Source organism: Mus caroli, unplaced genomic scaffold (genome assembly GCF_978045245.1).
Source record: "Mus caroli unplaced genomic scaffold, Mus_caroli_1 scaffold_11, whole genome shotgun sequence".
Classification (NCBI taxonomy): Eukaryota; Metazoa; Chordata; class Mammalia; order Rodentia; family Muridae; genus Mus; species Mus caroli.
The window spans coordinates 122,594,023-122,616,451 of record NW_028227266.1 but is presented as its reverse complement, the minus strand read 5'-3'; the positions used below and the strand labels follow the sequence as shown (position 1 = coordinate 122,616,451).

The 22,429-nt window shown below is 38.2% G+C and overlaps 1 protein-coding gene across 1 annotated transcript; it reads left to right on the top strand.

The window, feature by feature from the left end:
* The first annotated feature begins 703 nt into the window (after positions 1-703).
* Lztfl1 (leucine zipper transcription factor like 1) lies at positions 704-20,392 on the top strand. Its single transcript, XM_021171720.3, has 10 exons — positions 704-787; positions 3,113-3,237; positions 5,890-6,084; positions 7,403-7,463; positions 8,848-8,919; positions 10,291-10,356; positions 10,443-10,520; positions 17,167-17,343; positions 18,478-18,581; positions 19,239-20,392. Exons 1-10 carry the CDS (start codon positions 785-787, stop codon positions 19,255-19,257), a joined length of 900 nt encoding a protein of 299 aa, XP_021027379.1. The 5' UTR covers positions 704-784; the 3' UTR covers positions 19,258-20,392.
* Positions 20,393-22,429: the final 2,037 nt, after the last annotated feature.

Here is a 22,429-nt window from a genome sequence, read left to right as displayed (position 1 = left end):
CCTTGAACTCACAGAGGTCCTTCTGCCCCTGCTTTACAAGTGCTGGGGTTAAAGGCAAGGCGACCATAGAGACAGTCATCACTTTGGAACAATGGTTAAACTTGAAGATTCTAATGACTCAAGTTAGACTTCAGAAGTGAAAACTTCCACCAGGAAGATGAGGACGTTATTTCACAACCTTCTCCTGGCGAATCTAGTGTTTGTCTCTCTAATTCACTACTCTATATAAACCTATGTTTTTGCACATTTTTTTCCAAAAAGGTAAAGTTATTCTCTTCTGCCAGCGTTATAAAATAATGCAGATGAAGGAAGGGCGTGCACCATAACCAGATGCAGTCACGCTGAAGCCCTGTTCACTCAGCCTGTTATTCTCAGAGGCGGCAGAGGTCTGGAATCACCAGCTCTGGATCCCGGTGCCAAAGCCCAACTTCTGTCCTGATTGTAGGCAAACACGCTGGCACCTAAGGCGCCGCTCAGCAATCCCCCCCACCCCCATCTCCCCCACCCCCGGAAATTTCTCTGTTGCCATTGGCAACGGCAGGCACCGCCCCAGGTTAGCGTGGCAAGAAAAGGTGGGACTTCCGGATCTCAAAGCCAATGTACCCGCGGAAATTAGCCAGTTACGCAGCACTATCCGTCACGTGACACTAAAAGCCAATGATAGCGTGCAACCGAGGGCCCACGTGTCTCCGTTCCCATTGGCAACCCGCAGCTTCTAAACAACCTCCTTTCCTCAGGCCCCAGGTGCCGGCCTCCCTGTTTCCTGTCTGATCCCGCCGCCACCATGGTGAGTATCCTGGTTGGGAGAGGGTCCAGCCAGGGTGCGGAGGGCGAGCGAGCGAGGCCTCGTTGGCTGGGCCTCGTTGGGGAGGGAGGCTGGAATCACGTCGGCCGAGCCGCGGTGAGAACGTCCTTGCTGAAGCCTTTCTCCGGCTTTGTCACCTCATCCTTAGCTGTGGTCTGGGAAGCCCTGGCCGTCACAGCCGCACACATTTGCCAGGGTGAAGAATGGCGGGCTGGTTCCAACTTTCTGTGTGAACTTGGTTGAATCTAATTTTCTGAAGCACCTTATTTTACAACTGATTAATTATTGGTGCTATTTTCTTTGTTTGGACGTCTGAAGACCATTTGGGTATTAGAGTTCGGGCTTACTTTGAGACAGATAAAACTGAAGCGAAAACGCCAGTTCATCCAACCTTTCATCATACAATTAATTTAAATAGCTGTGCATAGAGAAAAGCACGGAAATGAAGTTGAAGGAGAGGGGGTGAAGTTATTGAAAGTGAAGCTCAAGTGGGTTGCTGACATATCCCAGCAATCAATTCCTAGTAAGTGTCACTTTGTATACATCTAAACAAAACAAACCATTCCTTAAACCATCCTGAGCTAGGAACTGGTCCTGCTTCTGATGTCAAAAACGAAAAAAAAATTGCTAGTGGCTTCACAAAAAAGTTAGTACTTGTTTGTGTTCTTACTCTTTTATGTCAGTGTGATAACACTTGGAAACCCGGTGTAGATGATTTGTCAAACAATGCACATAAAATAAACACTTTAAGCAATAAGCTCACTCTTTTTAAAATTTTTTTCTTTATCCTTTAAAGATTTTATACATGCATACAATGTATTTTAAATCCTCCCCCTAGCGTCTTCCAGAATTATTTTTTACTTCCTGTCCTGTTTTTTTTTTTTTTTTTTTAAAGCCTACCTAGTCCAATTTATGCTGCACATATACTCATGTGTGTGGGACCATCACCTTCCTTGGGCCACACTCTTAAAAGAAACTGTCTCTCTGCCCTTCATAAATCATCAGCCGTCAGTAACTCCTCAGCTAGAAGTGCGATCTCATAAACCCCTCCCCGTCTCTGTGCTGGATTGTTGATTGGCCTACCTTTGTGCAGGTGACCACAGTTGTGAGTTTCTAGGCCAGCAGTTCTGTCATGTCTAGAAGACAGTTTTTGTTGTTGCTGTTTCAAGACAGGGTTTCTCTGTATAGCCCTGTCTATCTTGGAACCCTCTCTGTAGTCCAGCCTGACCTTGAACTCAGATTCACTTGCCTTTGCCTATGCCTCTGCCTCCTGAGTGCTGGAACTAAAGGCTTGTGCAACAACTGCCTGGCAAGAAGACATGGTTTTGATCTGTTCCTCGCTGATCTGTCTCTTAGTCTTTTGCTCCCCCAGAGATAGTTTCTGAGCCTTCTGGGGGAGTGTGTGTGTGTGTGTGTGTGCATGCATGCATGTATGTGTGTGCGCGCGCATGTATATCTTAGTTGTGGCTAAGCCTATTTATTCTCTGTACCTAAAAGCTGCGCGCTGTGTGTTAGCCACCATCCATTGCACAGAGAAACTTCTCTAATCAGGTCTGAGAGCTGTACTAACTGTGTAGCTTCTCTATTTTAAAACAGCATCTACTTTATAAAAAAGACTAGTGTTTGTTTTCAAGCCAGATAATATTTTTTAAGGTTGTATTTGGTAAGGTTAAGTTTCTGTAGAGATCTGAAAATTAATGTGTTAAGAAATGTAGGCGTTTGTTTCCTCTCACACAGCAGCCATTTTATTTAGATTAGTGAGTAGGTTAGTGCTGCTCCCCAAGGTGAGGATAGAGGTCATATTCATCTTTCTGTTCTTTCAGCCCTGGGGCATAAAAATGTCATGGCTCATCCTAGTTACCTACTCTGTCTACTTTCAGAGACATTAGAGATGACAGGGGTATAAGGTATACCCCATATCTTAAGTCTGAAAAATACCCCACACCTCTTTGTCTTTCTTCTTTTCCTGAGAAGTAGTCATGTGATTGTGACCTGAATGTATTTGAGTTGGTAGGAGGACAAAAAGGCAACCTGATATACATCAGTTGCTACAACGCCGTATATTCATCATCAACATCATGGTTGGTTATTGTTTGAGACTTTGTCTCTGGGTAGCCCTGGCTGTTCTGAAGTTCACTATGTAGATCAGGCTGGTTTCAAAGGCACAGAGATCTGCCTGCCTCTGCCTCCCAAGTGCTGAGATTAAAAGCAGGTACCAGTACACTGGGCCAAACAAAATACCTTGTTTATTTTCATTGTCAGTTCTTCTGTCATAGCCTCTGAACTAACCAGTTCTCTCTTTTTCAGGCAGAGTTGGGCCTAAATGAGCACCATCAAAATGAGGTCATTAATTACATGCGTTTTGCTCGTTCAAAAAGAGGCTTGAGACTTAAAACGGTAGATTCCTGCTTTCAGGACCTCAAGGACAGCAGGTATCAAGAGACTTTAAGGCCCAGTTTCTTAAAACTGCATCATATTAACGTCATATGTTCAGTCATATAACTGAATGAATGTGGATTCTTTAAAAATTTGGCATTAGTAAAAGGTTTAAGATGCAATCACTAAAAATTATTTCATAATTAAATGCAAAATGACTCTGAAGTGTTCTGCCAGCATTTCCCAGTTTTGTCATATGACTTCTGAACACACTGCAGCCACCGTTCACACTGCCCAGGCCATCATGCCACCCAACACCAATACAAACTGCCTGAAACTCTTTGGCTTAGACTATTGTATACTTTGAATTACAGTGATTTTACTGTATATGTAAGTATTCTACTCTTAGGGAGACGTAATGTTTTAATTATGACAACGACCTAATATTTTCTTACCATTTCTCAGCAGGTAAATATCAAGTTAGTATATCTCTGGAACCTATTGTGTTGAGTCTTTGATTTTAAAAATTGCTATTTGAGGTACTGAGTTGAATTTCATTAAAAACTCATTAAGTGACTTTTGTTTTGGGATTAAGACAATTTCCAACCATTTGTGAAATAGTCATAAATATATTTTTGCCATTTTGTACTATGTATTAGTGCAAGGCAGTTTTCTCAGCATTGATAGTTGTAAAATCAAAATATTAATCAACTCTGAAAAATATTAAAGCTGCTGTATCCTGCCTTATCAAATATTCAACCAAGATCTAATTGTTGCTATAAAAATAAGCACATTCATCTCATTATATGAAAAATTAGCTTTCAGTTTAGTAAATGGCAAATTATATGTATGCCAAAGAAGTGGTTTTAAACATTTTTTTTTTCTTCAATTTTTCAAAACAGGGTTCTCTATAACAGCCTTGACTGTTTTGGAACTCTATTTGTAGACCAGGCTAGCCTCAAACTCACAGAGATCTGCCTGCCACCCCAAGTGCTAGGATTAAAGGTGTGTACTACGACACCTGGCTTGTTTTAAGAAAAAAAATTATGATTTTTTTTAATTAGTAAATATCTCATCTGTATACTTACTTTATATACATGTGTACCTGGTCATGCGAAAGTTTCTCAAGAAAGAAAGGATCCTAAGTGGATAAATTAAATTCTGATTAATGCTAATACAGAAACCACAGTGGTCACTGAGAGAAACTCCACTAAGTTCCATGGATTTGTGAAATTGAGACATAGTTGTGGGTGATAGTAACAGTCTGTTGTCAGGCGTGCACATGATAATCATTACTTACTGGAAAGTTTCAGATAAAAATTGTGACGGGCTTAATTCTATAAAGTTCCATAACTTTAAGTGATTTCTTAAAAAAGTAGAGCCATATGACATGACAGTTATGAACTTATACTTTTCATATAGAGCAATTTGGAGAGGGAAAAACAGCATAAAACATATACTTGGTAGTACCAACATTGTTGGTTGACTTGAAACAAAAGTTGGTAAGTTTTGTTGAAACAACAATGGAAACTAGTTAAATGTTGAGTCACACGTAAGTAGCAAAGGTCTTCAGGATGTCTCTAGCTGTTGTGGAGGTGTCTGTCTCTAGCCTTGTACTAGTGTCTGTTCAACCAACTACCTAATCTGGTTTATTAAACCCAGTGGATGAAAGCAATGGAACTGGCAAAAATATGGTGTAGTCTATTAAAGAATATAGAAAACATTAACATTTTAATAAAGACTCTAAAATTAAAGTGTTTTTAAGAATGATTAAATTTTTCTAGTTTAACAACGTTAAAGAATTGTATGTTAAATACTACTTAGTGAAATGTAATTGTGCTAAAAGTGTTTTCTATTAATTTGAATATGATTATGCCAAGATGTTTGATTTTTGTCTGTTTGGAAGAAAGAAAGAAGAAAAGGTGAGGCTAAGGGTCTGAGGGTGAGAGACTTTAGAGGGGCAAAGCTGTAAGAAACAAAACTCTGTTACTGTGACACTGTCATTGAGAGTAGGAGGTGTGCACAGGATTTGTTAAGGACTCCAACTGTTGGTCATGTTACTGAAATTGCTGGAGCTAGTAACCCACAGTGGAACCACAGGCAAATCTCTTCCATGCTCCAAGCCCTCTGTACAATTAGGGATTGAAGACGATGGCTCATCTCCTGAGATTCCTTTCTAACCCAAGTAGCTCTGGTAAGAGTAGATTTGAATGCTGCTGTTGATTAGATATTCATTTCTGTGATTCATAGTGGTACTTTAAAAATGTTAATTTGTGTGTGTCTCTAGACTGTTAAGAAAGTTAATATATAACTGCGGTGTTATAGGCATACTAATATTTAAGTAATTCATATGATCATTAAAATGTTAGAGAAGTAACAGCAAGTGGGGGAGTTATGTGTTCTGTGTGACTTTTTAAGTTACTAAATATGATAAGGCTAACTTAGAGGAGTATAAAGTAAAAAAAAATAATATTATAAAGTTAAGAAAGAATAGGTGAAGGTTTAGGGAATATTTTTCAATATGTAGTTATATTTTAAAATGAACACATTTGAACAATTACCCACATCTAATCATTTTAATCTCTCCCAGAGAGTTTTTCTTGCAATCTTTAATTCTTTAAACGTCATGATGTCGGTCTCTTGACTTCAGTTACATTTTGTAAGTTGCTCCTGTGATTAACGAGCCAATGGTGTCATACTGTTTTCAGGCTGGTGGAGGAGACTTTCACCATTGATGAGGTTTCAGAAGTCTTAAATGGGCTGCAGGCTGTGGTACACAGTGAGGTGGAGTCTGAGCTCATCAATACAGCTTACACCAATGTCCTGCTCCTACGGCAGCTGTTCTCCCAAGCTGAGAAGTGGTATCTAAAGCTACAGACAGACATCTCTGAACTTGAAAACAGGTAAAATTTGTACTTGCAGTTGAGATAGAGGCCCAACTATGATCTCAAAAGTTAGCAATTACTTTGCTAGTATTTTCCTGGGCTGGGGTGTGCGACACTGGGTAAGGTAACAGCAAGGCACAGTCACTAGACGATTCCTTCCTTGAGGAGCACTCAAAGGCCTCTTAAAGATACTCTGTTTCTACTATTAGTTCCAACTACATGAAACTGCTTTTCAATCTAAAGTACCTATTCCTTAGAGCATCTTTAGTACCATGGTTATTATTACAGTGGTCTTGATACATTGATCTGCTAAGAAATAAAGATTAGAACAGTTGAAGATATACTAGAGAATAATTTCCATCTATTCAGCCTAATAGCATTGCAAATTTGTTTCTACATAACTACATTTGAAACCATACACTTAACTTAGGAAATGTAAACTATAAAAGGCTTAAAAATCTTACAGTATTGAAAAGCTCATAAATTCAAAACCTCTAGTAAGATCAATGAAGTTGAAGCTGGTTCTAAGAAATAACATGCCACTTGGACATCATGGTTCACACATATAGTTTCAATTCTTAAGACTGCTTGGGCTATACAGTAAGACCCTGTCTCAAAAATAAATAAATAAATGCATGCCAGAAGTCAAGAAGGACTCGCTGCTAAGCCCTGGAAATTGTTCTCTGAACAGTTTCTCCTCAAGTGGAAAATGATGAGCAGTGCTAAGTACAGTCTTCCAGGAGGGAAGGAAGTTCGTTTGGCTTCTGCAGCTGTCCGTTTCTCAGTGGGTGACTGGTGAGAAAATACTGAGTGCTGATGCTTGAAGAAGATAGAAGAGTGGTCTGTACGTAGGAGTATAGTCCACATATCTATCTTGGTAGATTATCAGGGGCTTGCTCACAACACTGGCTTTCATGGAATATGCTAGTATTCTCTCTCAGTAGATACTGTGGACTAAGTCATATCCAAGAAAACTGTACTACAAATCAGACTCTTTCTTAGATGACAGTAAATGTTATGTAATAGGGAAATCATGCTGTACCTCAGAAATAGAGAGAAATACAAATATCATTCATATAGGTATTAGCATTGCTGTTTATGTCTTACGACACGATATACGTATCAAGTACAAAGTACCAAGACCTATAGATGATTTAAATTGCTTTACAGGGGCATGAGATTCTCACCCATTTGTAATTAAATAACAGTTTTGTACCCTCTTATGCTCATCTCCCTAGCATGTAATAGGTTGGTTCTTGTAATTTTTTTTTATTCTTTTGTGTGCTAGAAGTCTATTCTCAATGAATATTCTCTTAAATTTGCTTTTATTTTTCAGAGAATTATTAGAACAAGTTGCTGAATTTGAAAAGGCAGAATTTGTATCTTCAAGTAAAAAGGTAGATTTTAGTATGTCTAAGTCTGTATTTGTTTTTACAGATATGATTATACCTATGTATGTATGCCTGTTTGCATGTGTGGGTGCACATGTGCACAGCTGCCTGTCTTCTTTGGTCACTTTCCACTTTACTGAGGCCAAGACTTTTACTAACCTCAGAGGTCACCAATTCGTCTAGGGTAGTTTATCAGCTGTCATAGGAATCCCATGTCTGCCTATTGAACCCAGAGATTACAGGCAGGTCACCACACCTACCTGATGTGTGTGTGAGTACTGAGACTCCAAAGGTAAATCCTCACATTTGTGTGGTAAGTGCTTTATCCACTGAAGCATGTCCTTAGCTTCCTGTGTTTCTCAATAGCTGGTACCTGAACTCCTTATAACATAACTAGTGGAGCTGAAAGTGAGACAGTCAAAGGAAAAGCATTTAGGTTGGGAGCAGAACTTAAATTGCCACTCATATCTGCAGACAAAAGATGTAAAAGTTTCAGAAATAACTAAAAAACTGTTTTTGTCTGTTCTCTCTCTCTCTCTCTCTCTCTCTCTCTCTCTCTCTCTCTCTCTCTCTCTCTCTCTCTCTCCCCCCCCCCCCTGCCTCCCTCCTTCCCTCCCTCCCTCCCTGCAGTCCAGTCTCAATCCCTTGTAAACCCTTCATTTAGCTGATACAGAGCACCTACGTTATGGTGATCATACCTGTTGTTATACCCTGACTCTGCTTCTTAGCTGTGTACCATAGACAGGTTACCCAAGACAGGAGGTAGAGACATCCTAGTAGACTTCTGAACAATTATGTGCTGTGCTGTCACTTACTATATACAGATCGCTAAACACTACTAAGATTAATCCATGTATAAACACACAGAAAATATTTTCTAATAACTTTTTTGGAGCATATTTCCGACTAAGACATTTTGGGTCAGAGGGCATGGATTATTACTTTTAAGACATGCTACTAAAATGTCCAAATAAGTGTTAAGTTACTATTTGCTTATAATTTCTCAGCCATTACAGATTGATGATATGAAGTTCATTCAGAAATCATTTTCAGCTACCACAGATGAAAATTCCAATCCTAGAAGCTAGAGATTTTTATCAAATCTGACTATGATCTCCGTGTCTCTCTTTTCCATCTGTATTAATAAAGGAGTACAGGGAAGTTTGGTTTCATTTTTATCTCTGTCATATATTGAGCTTCATAGGGCAGGTACATCATAGGCACTGGACATAATAGAGTGAACACAACAAGAATCATTACAATTGTAGAGCTGAAGTCGTGGTAGGTGTGTTTATAGATTATGTCTTCCACTTAGAAAGTGAAGATGTTTCACAATGATTCCTCCTTTACTCTGTGGTAATTTTAGATTGGTTTCTTCATTTTGTTGCAGCCCATCATAGATATCACAAAGCCTAAACTTGTTCCAATTAATGAAGGTGGAACTACAGAGCTCCTAAATAAGGTAATATTCTCATCATTTTGGGAAATGAGAAAATCTTGGTTCTGCCTCTTTCCTCCCCTATTCCTGAACAATGCTAAGGTAAGAGAAATAGTCTGTCACAGTTTTATTGATGGACCCAAGTGACCAGAAGAGGGCATGCTTACTTTGTAGAATCTGAAGTGACTGAGAGATGTTTTCACAGTAAAGTACATGGAATTTTGAACGGTGTTTTCTGGTGTGCATTTGAAATGTGTAATCTACAATAATGTATAGGTTATTTTTAATGCTTATAGAAATTATCAGCATAAAAATAAATACTTTCCCAACCCCCATATTCTTGGCAGTACACACATGTCAGTGTTGTTATAGATAAAAAGCAGTGCAGTACCTAGTACACTCTCAAAACTCTTATTTCATTGGAAAGTAGGAACTAAAATTTCCAGAAGCAGAGATGAGAGAACTGAAGGGTTCTGCGGGTATCATAGTATTATAAAAAAGATAGAGCTCTGTGTGGATGTGAGGAGATAAGAACCAGTGCTTGAATGAGGTAGCCTCTAAGCTGGGTCTTAAAGATGAAGACAGGTTAAGTTAAAGGGCCTGTTAGGTAGAAGAGCAGAATAGCTCCTGGCCAGAGGCAGACAAAAGGTTGGCATGACTTAGAACCACAGTGTATATGGGAGTAAAATGCACAATCAGACTGGTCAGGTGGGTTCATCTCATAGCAAAACTACTTAAGGACTAAGGAACTTGAACACCGGACACTAAAATGATGGTAGTAGTGTGTTTTCAGGCTAAGTGGCAGGAATGTGGCCAAGAACAGGCCCAAGTTGTGGGATCAGAAAGCTAAGTGAGAGATGGCAAGCAAGGAGAGTGGCTGAAAACAGAGCAGAAGGAGAAAGGTGTTCCTAAGAGAAAAGCACCTATAAGTCTTAGAGCTAAACTTGACTCACAGCTATGGGGTTCAGGCAGGCATTGTGAAAGTTGACTTTTTACTCCTAACTAAGGCATTTGGATTTTTGAGCCACTATATAATTTTGATTATTTTTTAAGTGAAACAAGTGTGATCACTTCATGTTAAACATATTTTTGGTTAAAATAATAAAATTTGGGGGCTGGAGAGAAGGCTCAGTTGTTAATAGCACTTGCTACTCTTGTGGAAAACCCAGACTCAGTTCTAACTCTAACCTTTGAGGGTATCTGATGCCCTCACCTAGTGTCCACTTGCACACACATTATATGTATATATATATATACATATATATATGTGTGTGTGTATGTGTGTGTGTGTATACACATATACATATATATACATGCACACATCCATGCAGGCAAAACATTCATACACATAAAAATAAATCTTTAAAATAATAAAATTTGGATTTATTCACAAAGGAAATTTTAAGACTTCAACAAGAGAATGAAAAACTAAAGTCAAGGCTGAAGACCATTGAAATACAGGTAACTGAAGAATCTTTCAACACAGTTATTGAGGAATTAGCCTAGAGAGTATAAGTTGAGTGTACTCTGTTTACCTTTGATTATAGGCTGTAAATGCTCTGGATGAGAAGTCAAAATTGGAAAGAGTACTTCAAGATTTACAGCTCGATCAAGAAAACCAACAGGTAAAACAGTATAGCTATTTTTTCCACATCTAAAGAGAATAAAATTAGAAACTTTGGTCATAATCACTGTTCATCATATTCTATCTACTTTGTCCTTCTCTCTGCTGAACACTATTGCTGTCTTACATTGGCTCAGAAACTATCCTTTGTCCATTTTCCAGGGAAGAGTCACAGCTTACAGGACTAGCTTACATTACAAGTCTTAATAGCAGGCAGGATGTTCTTTTTTTTTTTTTTTAAATTAATTTTTTTATTAGGTATTTTCCTCATTTACATTTCTGATGCTATCCAAAAAGTCCCCAATACACTCTCCCCCTCCCCTACCCACCCACTCCCAATTTTTGACCCTGGCGTTCCCCTGTAATGGGGCATATAAAGTTTGCAAGTCCAATGGGCCTCTCTTTCCAGTGATAGCCGACTAGGCCATCTTTTGATACATATGCAGCTAGAGTCAAGAGCTCTGGGGTACTGGTTAGTTCATAATGTTGTTCCACCTATAGGGTTGCAGATCCCTTTAGCTCCTTGGGTACTTTCTCTAGTTCCTCCATTAGGGGCCCTGTGATCCATCCAATAGCTGACTGTGAGCATCCACTTCTGTGTTTGCTAGGCCCCAGCATTGTCTCACAAGAGACAGCTATATCTGGGTCCTTTCAGCAAAATCTTGCTAGTGTATGCAATGGTGTCAGCGTTTGGAAGCTGATTATGGGATGGATCCCTGGATATGGCAGTCTTTAGATGGTCCATCCTTTCGTCACAGCTCCAAACTTTATCTCTGTAACTCTTTCCATGGGTGTTTTGTTCCCAATTCTAAGAAGGGGCACAGTGTCCACACTTTGGTCTTCGTTCTTCTTGAGTTTCATACGTTTAACAAATTGTATCTTGTATCTTGGGTATCCTAAGTTTTTGGGCTAATATCCACTTATCAGTGAGTACATATTGTGTGAGTTCCTTTGTGATTGGGTTACCTCACTCAGGATGATGCCCTCCAGGTCCATCCATTTGCCTAGGAATTTCATAAATTCATTCCTTTTAATAGCTGAGTAGTACTCCATTGTGTAAATGTACTACATTTTCTGTATCCATTCCTCTGCTGAGGGGCATCTGGGTTCTTTCTAGCTTCTGGCTATTATAAATAAGGCTGCTATGAACATAGTGGAGCATGTGTCCTTCTTACCTGTTGGAACATCTTCTGGATATATGCCCAGGAGCGGTATTGCTGGATCCTCTAGTAGTATTATGTCCAATTTTCTGAGGAAGGCAGGATGTTCTTAAGTTTATTATTAAGGAAGTAAAGGAAGAATTTGCACTTAGGTTTTATTATTCTGAATGTTACTTGGCTTTTCCTGGGCTGTAGTGACAGTGTGAGGGATAATGAGTTGCATTTGTATTCAGTGTACTGTAGGCTACAGTGACTTCCAATCTATTCTAGCTTCATCTGTATCTAGTATGCTGTAGGAAACAGTGACGTTCCAGAGTGGCAGTTCTGCAAGCCTACCTGAGAATAATAGCTGAGTATCGCTCTACCTGCTGGGAGTCCGTCCGTTAGTGTATCGTTGTCTCTCCTGTGGTCCTCTCAGTGAGTGGGACACAGTATTGTGCTTTATATGAGCAAAGAGATTCAGATGAATATTCAGTGCAAAATTGTCTTTTCTATGGTTGTTATTGTAAATGTCTGCCAAATAATCCCTAAATCTACCTCTATATGGTTTTTTTTTTCCCCATTTCTAACATTTTTTTTTACCTTTTTCTGGAATGGGTATTGTGCCTGGAGCCTATATATGCTAGGCCATTGCTGTCATACTGAGCTATATCCCCAGATATTATTAGATTTTTGTTAAACTTTATGAAAAAAATTCAAGCATGCAAAAATACAGAAAGTGGTATACTGAGCCCCAAGGAACCCACTACTCAGTTTTACAGTCACCAGGCATGGCCAATTAACTTTCTTTCTTCCTTCTTTCTTCCCTTTGTGTCTTTTTTGAAGCAAGTCTCAGACATTATTTTATCTGCAGTTACTTATTGGCTATAAGTATAGTCTTATATGGCTATATGGCTAGGGGAAAAAGTATATATATATATAGTGAATGTTCCAGAACAACTTTATAACTTCTCAAAAGTTACACAGTTACAAACATTTTTTGTGTAATGAATTTATTTAAAAGCCATTTGAAGCTTTACTTCAAGTTTAGAGACTAAATATTTTTAAAAATCAACTACTGTTTCATTTTGTTGAAGACACTGCTTTATCCTCATATTGAACAAGTGTAGGCTATTTTCCTGTTATAGCAATGCAGATTATTTTTTCTGTAACTTTTACCCAGTCAAAAACAAGATCCAGATGTAAGATATATACTGCAGTTGTCAAATTATGAAGAAGCACATGTAATTCAACAGAAAAAAACTTAAAATCTTGTCAATTTAGAAACACTTATACTCATTACTAGTAATAGTCTCCATAGTTTCTTGACTGAGAACAAAAACATGCCTATTAAATTTTTATATGACTGTGACTAATCTTATTTTTACACCTATACTGTTTGTTCTTTTGAGAGTAAGATCTCACTGTTTCCAGCTTAGCTTTAAACCTATTATACGTAGTCCACCTATATATCAGTTTGAAGAATTCAAAATCTTTACTATATTTTTACATTTTTCCCTTATCCAAAATTCTTTTCTTGTTTGATTTTTAATTGAAAAAGTGCAGACAATATATTCAATCATGTTTTCTCTTTTAATTCCTTCCAAGTCTATCTCACTCATTCAACTTTGTTATTTTTCTCATTTTCAAAATGAAACATGCATACCAAAAAAAAAGACTTTGTAAGTAAAGATAACCCATAAAAATAGAGAGACTCACAATACACAAAAGGAAAAATCAAAATAACAGTAAGACAAAGAAAATGCCAAAACTAAGGGAAAATGAAACAAAAAATACCATAGAATTTATTTTGTTTTAGGCAGTTCCTCCTGGGCTTGGGGTCTGCCCTGAAGTGTATGATTGATACATCCAGAAGGGCTCCATTAGAGAAAACTGATTTTCCCTTTTGCCATAGGGTATCAATTACAGGTTCCTTCTTAACTGAGACTCAGATCCCATGTCCACTTCCTCTCATTGCTGAGACTCCACCTGGCTTGAACCTGTACAGGTCTTGGGTATGATGCCACAGTTTCTGTGAATTCATTTGTGTATCAGGTCTGTTGCATTTGGAAGGCAAGACCTGGTATGCTTGGAGTCATTCCTCACCTCTAGCTCTTACTGGCTGTCTCCTTTTTCTGCATCGCTCTCTGGACTTAAGGGGAGGGTTTTGAGGAAAACATCTCATTTGGGACTGAGTGCTCCAAAGTCTTTCTCTGAATATTGTCCAGTTGTGGACCTCTGTTAATTCCCATCTCCTGCCAGAAGCTTCTCTGGTGTATACTAAGGCACTTACCAGTGTGTATAGCAGTATGTCATTAGGAGTGATTTTATTGCTATGTTCCTTCAACAGAATAACAGTACTAGATTTTCCCCAGGCCCGTGATCTAGCTAGTCTCAGGTCCTGGCCACTTTAGCAGTGTCTGGTGTGGGTTCCATCTCATGGAGTGGGCCTTATGTCTGATCACAAAATGGTGGTTTCCTCCTATAACATTTGTGTGACTATTGCACCTGTGTGTTTGCAGGTTGCAGGTCACTGTTGTGACCCAGGGCTTGGAGCCGAGTGACACTGATGACTATTTTTCTCTCTAGTGGAGTGCAGAGTACTTTCCAGTATTATGAGTGTTAGTTGGGGTGGAGTTTCCAGTTAGGCACTAGCTCAACTTCTCCATGTTCAATGACATAAATAAGTCCCATTCCTGGCACGACTTAGTGGCAGAAGATGTCTAGTTGGGGCATTTTCTTCCCTATTATATGGTGACTCCATTTATATTCCTTTCACATATGTATATATTTTAGGAAACTTTTTAGTAGTAGGTTTCTATATAGCTTTTCAAATGGTCTTTAATGTTGGTTGTCCCTGCCCATATTCTCTCCCTATTTAATCCTCCTGTTCCAGCTTCCCCTTTTCTTTCCATAATACTATAGTTTACTCCACCTTCTTAGGGAGAGCCTCACTTCCCCAGTAGTCCCTTACAATTATAGCACAGATACCAAGTTTAAAAGCTAACATCCACATAAGAGAGAAAATTACAATGTTTGTCTTTTGGGGTCTAGATTACCTTTACTCAGGATAATTTTTTTTCTAATTCTACCTATTTACCTGAGTTTCATAATTTCATTTTTCTTAAAGCTAAATAATATTCCATTATGTAAACTTACCACAATTTATTATCCACTCATCAGGTGATCGGCATGTAAGCTGTTTCCATTTTCTGCCATTATGAATAGAGCAGCAATATGCATGGATGAACAAGTATTTGTGTAGTAGGATGTAGATGCCTTTGGGGGTATGCCTAAGAGTGGTACAGTTGGATCTTGAGATAGATCTGTTGCCAGCTTTCTAAAGAACCACTACACTGATTTTCATAGTGGCTGTACAAGTTTGCACTCCCACCAGCAGTAAATAAGTATTCCCACATATTTGCCAGCGTGTGATATCATTTGTTTTGTTGATTTTGACCATTCTTACTGGAGTAAGATGAAATCTCCAAGTAATTTTAATTTGTATGTCTCTAATGGCTAAGCATGTTGAACATTACTTTACATGTTTTCTCAGCCATTTGTGTTTCATCTTTTGAGAACGCTCTGCTTAGTTGTGTACCTCATTTTTAAAATTGGGTTAGTTGTTTTCTTGATCAGGGTTTGATCAGGGTTTTTTGGTGTTTTTTTTTTTTTTTAGTTTTTAAAATATTTTGAATACTAATTCTTTATTGGTGTATAATTGATGTCTTTTCCTGTTCTATAGCCTGTCACTTTGTACAAATGATAGGTCCTTTGCCATACAGAAGCTTTTCAGTTTCATAAGGTCCCATTTGTTAATTGTTGGTCTTAGTGCCTGTACTATCAGTGTTTTGCTCAGAAAGTCTCTTTCTGTGCCAATGAGTTCAAGCCTATTCCTTGCTTGCTCTTCTATCAGACTTAGTATATCTGGCCTTTGTTAAGGCCCTTGATCCATTTGGAGTTGAGTTTTGTGTAGATTGGTTCATAAGTATGGATCTATTTGCATTCTTCTGCGTGCAGCTATCCGGTTTGACAAGCAACATTTGTTGATGATCCTGTCTTTTCTTTAGTGTATGTTTTTGACTTCTTTATCAAAAGTCAGGTGTCCATAGATATGTAGACTTATGTTTGGGTCTTCAATTTGATTCCATTGATCAGTATGTCTATTATCATACCATGCTATCTTTATTGTTATAGTTCTATAATAAAACTTAAAATTTGAGATAGTGATACCTCTAGGAGTTCTTTTATTATTCAAGATTGTTTTAGCTATTCTAGTGTATACATGCAGGCATGTGTGTATGTGTACATGCAAATATGTGTGTGCATGTGTCTTTATTTCATTCAACCATTTCTATTTTCACTGTCTTCATTAAGACATTTGTTTCTATCCTCTTTAAGGTCCATGAACATATTCATAATTGCTATTCTGAAGTCCTTGTCTTGTGCTTCAGCTGGATTGCATTTCTTAGGTCCTATTACCATGAAGTTACTGGCTTCTGGAGGAGGCATATTGTATTGGCTGTTCATGTTTGTGTTTTTGTGCTGAGATTTAAGCATCTGGAATTAAGATGTTTCAAGTATGTTTTTAGTGAGGTGTCTGGTCATGTCTCTGTGGGTGGGTGTTCCATTCGTAGTTGCTGTTGCCCACTCTTGGTCCTGGACAAGTGGAGTCCCTAGTAGAGAGCTTCTGTAGGTTGAGAGTAATGTAAAGAAATGGAAATGGCCTGAGAGGAAAGGCTGAGAAAAGTAGAATGAAAGAGCTAGAGGAACTGGGGTCCACACCAAAAGGCACCCAAGAGATGGAGGTGTGGTGGGAAGCACCTGCAAGCAGGCTGCTACAGGACAAATAATAGTCTAGGGAGGTTGGAATGGAGGACAAGAAAGGTTTGTTTTATTTGTTTGGTTTTGGCTTTTCAGAATGACTTGTCAGGGGCTAGGATATAGTTCAGTTAACTAAATGCTTGCTTAGTGAGCACAAAGCCCTGAATTTGATCCCTAGTACCACATAAACCAGGCATATTGGTACATGTTGGTGCATGCCTATAATCCCAGCACTGGGGAGGGTGAAAGCAGGAGGATGGGTGTCTAAGATCATCTTTGGCTATAAAGCAAGTCTGAGGCCAGCTTGATTTACAAGAAACTATGCCCCCAATACCCTTCTCCGTATGACTTGCCAATTCCTTTCCTGGTACACACAACTGTCTAATTGAGATCTCATTTCTTTTGTTCCTTTTTGACTAAAATTCTAGCAGTTCAAAAATCCTATTTCCTATGTTTGGAATACAGTGACTATTGGGTATCTGCCCTGTGTACACCAAGGTTGAGGCTTGATTGAGCCTGCTGGCAATCCTGCTGGGGCTGCCACTTACCCAGACTGTTGAGAAAAGCTATGTGCACACACAACAAGCATTACTCTTTCTCTCCTTGGATGTTGGGTCACTATTTTAAAACTGCTGTTATTTCGTATATCAAGGAAAATTATACTCATGTATTTGTTTTTCATAGGATTTGCTAAAGGCCCAAGACTTGGATGACTTGGAAAATACAGTTGCAACTCTTAGGAGTGAATTTCAGAAGACACTTAATGACAAGACAGAAAACCAAAAATCTTTGGAGGAGAACCTAGCAGCAGCCAAACATGACCTCCTCAGAGTACAGGAGCAGCTGAGCATGGCTGAAAAGGTCAGACGGAAGAGCTTCGCCTGTTCATGACTGTTATCTAATACGTACAGTAGAGAGGCACAGATGTGACTAGATAAGTGGTACACAGTGTCAGGGGCAGCTCATTTTATTCTGAATTTTAGCCAATGTATGTTCTGAAGAGCTATCATTTCTTGGCACTTAGCTTCTTCCATCTTCGTGATAATAAACAAACTGCTCCCTCCCTCCCTCCTCCACACGCTGCCTCCACCCTGCACCCTTGCTTTGCTGTCTGTCTGCTGGTTCTTCTATAGCCTGAGAGAGATCTGGGTGGCTTTTGTTATTGTTTTTTTTTTAATGGTGTATATGGGAAATAGTAAATTTTTTACTTTAGGAATTACATATTTAAGAATATTTATGCAAGGCTGGAGAGATGGTGGCTCTTAACCATCTGTAACTACAGTTTCAGGGGATCCAGTGCCCTCTTCTGACATTGATGGGCACCAGACATTCATATGGTATACATACATAAATACGTGTTATGTAAAACATTCATATGCATAAAGTAAATAAGTAAATCTATTTTTTCAATCATAATTCTTTTTGAAAAAGGATTGGGTACTAGGTATGGAATTCATGGCTCCTACATATTAGGCAAGTGTTCTGCCAGCTGTGCTACAGTCCAAGGAACTAAAAATCCTCAAACTCAGGGCTAGAAAGATGCTTGGTAGTTAAGACTCTTGCAGAGGATTTGCATTTGCCTTTTAGCACGCATGTCACATGTCTCACAAATACCTATATTTCCAATTCCCTGCATGAATGATGTTTATATAAATTCACACTCAAAACCCCTCCTTCTTGGGATTTAAATCTTGGGGGTTTAGAAAAATATTGTACATATTTTACTTAAAAGTTAGTTTCTATGTTGAACAGGTTCCCATATCGAGGGCACAGTGTGATTAAGTTACTTGCTAACATGGTGTTACTTTGGAAAATAATACTATTTTATTAGATTCTCCTTTGAAGTATTTTTAAAGCTTAGGTGGTTATAATATTATACAAGTATGTTTTTAAGGAAATTAGAAAATTAGCAAACAACATGCGTTTTTTATCATATTTGTTATTCTTCCCTTAACGTTCCTTAGTAATGGGCTGACAACATTTTTCATAAAACAGGAGTTAGAGAAGAAATTTCAACAAACAGCAGCTTATCGAAACATGAAAGAGATTCTCACCAAAAAGAATGATCAAATCAAAGACCTACGGAAAAGACTGGCAAAGTAAGCTGGCTGCTCCTGACTTGGGGTTCCTCTCCCCACTTTCCTGCTGGTGCCAATGAGTCAGGCCCTGAGTTGGCCCATTGTTTAGTCCACAAGGTTGCTTTTAGGCTCAGCTAGACCTTTTCCCTCACCACACTGTACTCAGTTGCAGGCAAAGGCACAAAACAGCAGCTAGCAAGGCAACACTAGGTATTTATACTTTGCAGTGTTCTGGCACTGATGTCCTTTGCTAGTTGGGGTCATTTTGTCATCAGTGGCTTTGCATAGAAACCCAGCTGAAGCTGACATTTTGCATTTGTTCTCAGGGAAGACATCTATAAAGTGAATTCAAGATTAGATTTATCTTGGGAGGAGGTTTGCTAACCCTTACCTCATAGTCATGTTAGCTGTTCTTGTTGATTTTAGGGTTGTTGCAATTGTACTAAGATATCAAGGGTCTAAATTTTAAATGCAGGCCTAGAATCTGAAGATATCTTAGGTGATCTGATGTAGACTCCAAGTCACCATCATAGCACTAGCCTTGAGTATAACTAATTTCTGCTGCAGTGGGGCTGTAAAATGAGCAGTAATAGCACTCCTGGAAGAGCTACCAGAGGGACTTCACTCATGGCAGTAGCAAGAACAAAAAGGACATTATGCTTTCAATTCTATTTCCAGATATGAATCTGAAGATTAAAGACTGGAGGTTTTGCCTAGAACCTGCCACACATGAACATACAAGCTATCTCCATTCGCCTCAGGCATGTATTTAGAAGCATTTTGTCATATTCTGTTCTTTTTCCAATGTTTAGGCTTTCCTTGTAATATTAGAACTATCATTCTTATCTTCAGTTCTGTAATTGCGAAGAGAAAAAAATGATTCTTTTCTATTGTCCCAAATACGCCTTTGTCATATGCTCCAGAGCCTCCATGCAAGTACAGTGAGATTTCTTCATGGTAGACAGCAGTTTAGAGTGGGAAGAAGAGTCATCCTTTTGCATTAGTGAGTGAAGTTTTTAATGTTAGAGAAGCTGGTAACATCTATACTTGTACAGTCCCTAAGTATAAAGATAAATAGTAAAGTTATTAATATTTTCAAATAAACCTTTTATTTTAATAATGAAATCTTAATTTATCTAATCATCAAAATGTATAAACTCATGGAAAATATGTTTACTTTCCACTCTAGTCAACATTTCTAATCAATTGTAAGGGAGAATAAGCTGAACCTTTAACCTCAGTTAACCTTTGCATCTCTCCGTCATGAGTGCTGCTTATTATAAAAGATGCAGACATTTTTTGCATCCTTATTTACCATTGGTCTGTGTTATGAACAGAGAAGTCAGATTCATCCTATACTTTCACAGTTTAAAAAGCAGATGGACTCTGAGTACGTGTAACCTTTAGAATTATTTGCAGAATATCCTTTTAGCTTATATGTGAATTAGAATTCTTTCAAACTTTCAACATAAAGGTACTAAGTTCCAGGTTGAACTTTGGTTTGTATGTGTATAGAAAAGTGGCATTTTCAAGAGATTTTAATATCTCCATTGATGTACTTTTCCTCGGGTGACCATATATAAAGTATCAGAAACCAGACATGCCGCCTACAATGTGTGGTGCGGTGATGTGGTATGAGAATAAATAAAGACCACAAGGCAGGTAAACATGTCACGTGTTAACATGGAGGAAGTGTTCTATTTCTCAAAGCAAACATGTCACATCCTGTCTGAACACTCTAAGAGAGGCTTTTCCATCTCCACCAATAGGGAATTTATTCCCATAGAAGATTACATTGACCAAACTTTACATCTTTATTATTTTCACTCACACACTTCATATTAGCTTTGACTATACTGTGGGACTTTTGTAACTTTGTTAAATACTAAACGAACAAATAATAATGAAGTGATTTCTCCCTAAAAAAAAAAAAAAAAGCTGGGAAGGCAATCTTAAGATGATGAATGAATCTGAAAGGGAAGAGAGGAAAAAAATATAAAAACAAAGCAACATTTCCTACGTATTTTTTTTCATCCATTTGTTTGCAGTTGGACTGCTCTTCAGTTTCATGTAGGGTTTGCATTGAGGATGCAGTTTCACCCTGTGTTTCTTTAGCCCAACATAATTCCCTCTCTGAAATTCCATTTGTGGACCAGGATGTTTTGAATAAGTCAGAAACCAAACCTTGTAACTAAGTGGAAGATGTGTCTTTGAGAAATGGTTTAATTGTATTCTCCCTACACCTTTCTCAGTTGAAGGCCAGGAAGAAAAGACTTGATAAGACACGGCACCACATGTAATACATTGCTGGTCAGAATTTTTATTTGTTTTGTTGGTGGTGGCTTTGAAATATTCTGTGTAGTATGTTCTACTTGTTGAATAATAAATTCAAAAGTATTTCTGAAACCTTAAAAACTGTTAAGCAGTAAGGTAAACAGATGGGTTGCATAACCATTGTGATGCCTGTCTTCTACAGCATGTACTGCGTAATCACTGTGCCCCTGTCTCGTACCTGTCTCGTGTGGCACTGATTCTCCTTTTTTCCACTGTTGTGCTTTGTTTTTAAACTCAAACCTCAGCAAAATTTCACTTGGTTTTCCAGTTTTAAGATTTACTGAATCATTTAACTGAAAAAGCCTGTTTAGTCTATATATTTTGGCTCTCTAGGAAACTGCTTCGAGTCCTTAGTGAGCTGTTAGTGTACAGGCAACTGTGGACTGTCTGCTGCTAAACCATCTTAATGACGCTCTTGGCCAGGGTGCAGCACTTAACCTACTATGCACAGGGCTCTGGGATCAGAACCCACACAATAAAATAAAAACAACTAAATAAGATGTGGCTTTTATTTAACTTTAAATTGAAGCTTTTGCAATTATGATTGAGACATTTTGTTCACAAAAATAAAATGCAAAGAGTTTTGTTATTAATGCCTTCAATTTTGTTATTAATATCAATTTAAATGGTTATTTGCTCTCATCTTACATGTGTATCTGTCTGTTGAATATATATTTAATCATTTGTTTATGTATTATAAATCTTATTATATAGAATATTTTGCTCTTTTAAATGTGTAATAATACTTGATAAAGCCTTTACTAGTGGAAACACTTTGATAAACTGAATGAGATTCTTAGATATCTTTATAATTAAATGTTTGCATTTTTAATACATTAGATTATAAAACTTTGGTATTGTTTACCCTCTGGTTATGCATAAGTGCCTGGGTCCTGAGCTTTGCTGTTAGAAATTTAAGACATGATTTATCTCATATAAGCAAGTCTTTGAAGATAATTCCATCTCAGCAAGCTAAACCACCATCAAGGAAACAAAACAAACAAAAACCATTAAATATTTTCTGAAGGGAAATCATAAAGAAAGGTATTAGGATGGCCTTGGTATCTTTCATATTGCCACTAGGTCAGCCATTAAAGGTACCACAAAATCACCTGTTTATGTGAATTAATAAAAATATAGTCAGAGCTGAAGAGCTGGCTCACTAGTTAAAAGCACTTAGTTATCTTGCAGAGAATCTATGGCATAGAGTTGAAACCTAATTCCAGGCTCCTACTTGATGGCTCACAACTATCTGAAACTCTAGTCCCAAGGGATCTGACACCTTCTTCTGACTTCTGCAAGCACCAGGCGCTCATGTGGTGCTAAGACATACATTTATGCAAAACACTGATACACATAAATAAAATAGAAAGAAAGGAAAGAACGGGAGGAAGGAAGGAAAGAAGGAAGGAAGGAAAGAAGGAAGGAAGGAGGGAAAAGGGGGAAAAAGGGAAAAGGGAGCAAAGGGAAAAAGGGAAGGGGAAGGGGGAAAGGAAAGGAAAAAGGAAGGAGGGAAATGTATCAATCTCTGTTTT